At 35.5% G+C, this 3337-nt stretch overlaps 1 protein-coding gene across 1 annotated transcript in view; it reads left to right on the forward strand.

The window, feature by feature from the left end:
• LOC101310591 ((-)-alpha-pinene synthase-like) overlaps positions 1-3178 on the forward strand; it is a 4796-nt gene extending 1618 nt beyond the window's left edge. Inside the window, exons 2-7 of the mRNA XM_004295733.1 lie at positions 850-1121; positions 1216-1603; positions 1708-1926; positions 2063-2204; positions 2478-2726; positions 2882-3178. Of these exons, the coding sequence (XP_004295781.1) occupies positions 850-1121; positions 1216-1603; positions 1708-1926; positions 2063-2204; positions 2478-2726; positions 2882-3178 (1567 nt within the window). The remainder of the gene's footprint in view (positions 1-849; positions 1122-1215; positions 1604-1707; positions 1927-2062; positions 2205-2477; positions 2727-2881) is intronic.
• Positions 3179-3337: the final 159 nt, after the last annotated feature.

The raw sequence follows: 3337 nt of genomic DNA on the forward strand, positions 1-3337 counted from the left end.
TTGATATTTTCGGAGCTCCAGCAAACTAGTCAAATTTTAGCTATTATGACTTTTAGCTATCTCGCTAGCTAAATATAGAGAGCGAGATGGCTCAAATGAAGCTAGCTATAATTTAATATATTCCTTGTAAGATATTTTACGTGATATATATATAAATATATTTAAACTATTTAATCTTTATTTGAAGAATAATGTTGATATAATGCTAGCTAAAATAAAGAGCGTTGATGCAGTTGCATTTTTAAAGTGGCTACCCAAAATGACATTTTAACTAATTTGATTAAAATTTAACTTAAAATAGTTAACATAGCTAAAGATGCTCTTAGTATTAGAGAAAATACGTCTTAAACCCAATTTCACAGCGATTTATTAGTTGACTTTCATTAATTAGAGTCTTCTGTTGGCATGGAGTGGTAAATCGATCAATTCAGAGTCAAAGTGTCAAACTTTTCATTTTGGAAAGGGAATAGAGATTCCAACTTAGGTAGACCTCCAAAGCACCGTAGTCGACGACCCCGTAGGTCTGGACACAGTTTTCAGTTACTAATTGATTTCCTTAGGACAAGCATTTTCTTTCTTTCTTTTAGCTTGACTGATGATGATTCCAAAAACGTATTTTTTTTTTTTTTTTTTTTTTTTTTGATATTGAACCTAATACTTTACCACATACAACATGCAGAAGCGATAATCTCCGCGCTTTTTGAAGTGAGAATTTGCACCTCACAATCATGTGATTAGAAACGAAGAGTCTCTCTTTTGTGAGTTGTCAGTTGTTTTAATCACTTGTTGTGAATCTTCCTTTCTAAGGAACCTTTCTAAATCATGCATATAGGAAAATGTGTTTCTCAGAAGTAATTTGCGTTATTTCTCGATAACTCGAGCCCATATGGAAAAGCAAATCAACCAATTAAAAGTATTGGTGAGGGAACTTTTGACATCAACTGCAGCTGGTTTATCCCATCAGCTGAAATTCATTGATGACATCCAGCGCTTAGGAGTGTCATACCATTTTGAAACAGAATTAGCAGAAGCGCTGGAAAATATTCATTCCCGACTACATGATGGTGATCTCGACCTATACAATGACACTCTTCGTTTTCGTCTATTAAGACAACATGGATAAATATCTCATCTGGTATGTAAACTCTATTGTGTGTCACTATATATGCCAAACTGTTACTTTATCTTTCATACAGTCTCTAATCTGTTTCTACAATAATATTCAAGGAGATATATTCAAGAAATTCAAAGATGCAAATGGCAATTTCAAGGAGAGCTTAATTGCTGATGTTCCGGGGATGCTAAGCTTGTATGAAGCAACGCATCTTAGGGTTCATGGAGAAGAAATATTAGAAGAGGCTCTTGTTTTCACCACCAATCACCTTGAGTTGGCGATAAGCCAAGTAAGCTGTCCACTAAAAGCACAAATATCTGAAGCCCTAGAAAGACCTATGTGGAGAAGTCTAGAGAGACTATCGGCGAGGAATTACATACCAATATACCAAGCCACGACTTCGCATAATGAAGCATTACTGAAACTTGCAAAGCTAGATTTCAATCTGGTCCAAGCTTTATACAAAGAGGAGCTTAGTGAGGTTTCCAGGTATGGTGACTTTTCTTCAATTTGATTTGATATATGCGTATGATTGGCATGGCCATAAGTATGTGTTGCCAATTATTGATTGCATGTGTTGATCGAAACACTAGGTGGTGGAAAGAGCTAGATTTTGAAAGGAAAATGCCTTTTGCAAGACATAGAATTGTGGAGTGTTTCTTTTGGATGATGGGAATGTATTATGAACCAAAATACTCGGTTGGGAGAAAGATTGGAACAAAACTGTGTGCGATGGCTACAATGTTAGATGACATCTTCGATTCATATGGCACATTTGAGGAACTCAAGATATTTCGCCAAGTAATTGAGAGGTTAGACATGTTTGAAATAAAATTACGTCTTTATATCATATAAAGGAAAAAAATTTATAAAAGTTATATCTGTGATCAATACTCTTGCCGAAATTAGGAAGCCATTCAGTTATCTTTTTTTTGTTTTCTTCTTCAGGTGGGATGTCAACTGTTGCATGGATGACCTTCCACGATACATGAAAGTATATTATCATTCACTTTGTGATGTGATGAATGAAATTGAGGAAGAACTGGAAAAGCTAGGAATGCCAGACCGAATCCACTACGCAAAACAAGTCGTATGTCCCTTCTTTGCTTCCTTAACTGATAAAATGTTGTCAATCTTTTCCAAAGAGAAACAAAATGTTTTTGTTTGGACTTCGGAGTAGAAATTAAAGAGTGATAATTGATAAAACTGATAGAAATTAAGGAAAAGATGATATCTTTTCCTTTTAATTTCACATCATTAGAACAATGTATAGAAGAATTAATTATATATTGTAATCCAAAACTATGAAGATATATTGTATTTGAGTTCTGTAGTAGACTAACTGATTCACTTTGGGGGCCAGTTGAAGGATCAAGCCAGAGACTACCTCGTTGAGGCCGAATGGCTCCACGAAGGATGTACCCTAAGCATGGAGGAGTATCTGCCCGTCAGAGTACAATCTGTTGGTGTTTGTATGACTGTAGTGTTTTCTTTACTTGGAATGAATGATAATATTACCAAGGAAACATTTGAGTGGGTTTTGAAGTACCCTAAAATTGTTATGGCTTCGAGCTTCATTTTTAGGTTCATGGATGACATTGGGGGGAGCAAGGTATGATCCCTATATATTCTCTCTTTAATTCGAGACAAATTCTTTGACCTTCTAAGCCAAGATCTTATATAAGTGCAGCTATTCAAAACTTTAAACTGTAAGATTCTGGGCACGACAATCCTAACCATATATCTTGTAACACATTTACTTTGCAGCATGAGAAACAAAAAGGGGATGTTGATTCTAGTATTGATTGCTATATGAAGCAATATGGGGTCTCAAAGGAAGAGGCAATTGAAGTGCTCGACAAACAAATTGTGGATTCATGGAAGGAAATAAATGAGGATTTACTTAGACCAACTGCTGTGCCAATGTATGTGCTCTTGCGTGTTATGAATTTCTCAAGAGACGTTGATCTGGTTTATAAAGGAGAAGATGGGTTTACACATGTTGGGAAAGTAGTAAAACATGCTGTCGCTGCACTTTTTGGTGATCCATTGCCACTCGAATGAAACTTTGTTGCATGCTCTGTTCGCTATGCATCTATACATGCATATTGTAAAGAATATTGTCTTTCAGTCTTTGTCAACAATAAGATGGTTATTTGTGTGTGTTCAATACATCAATCCTCCTATTTCCCATTGAGTATTTTTTTTTATGTTGCCGGTCCT

This window comes from Fragaria vesca, linkage group LG3 (genome assembly GCF_000184155.1).
Source record: "Fragaria vesca subsp. vesca linkage group LG3, FraVesHawaii_1.0, whole genome shotgun sequence".
In the NCBI taxonomy this organism is placed as follows: domain Eukaryota; kingdom Viridiplantae; phylum Streptophyta; class Magnoliopsida; order Rosales; family Rosaceae; genus Fragaria; species Fragaria vesca.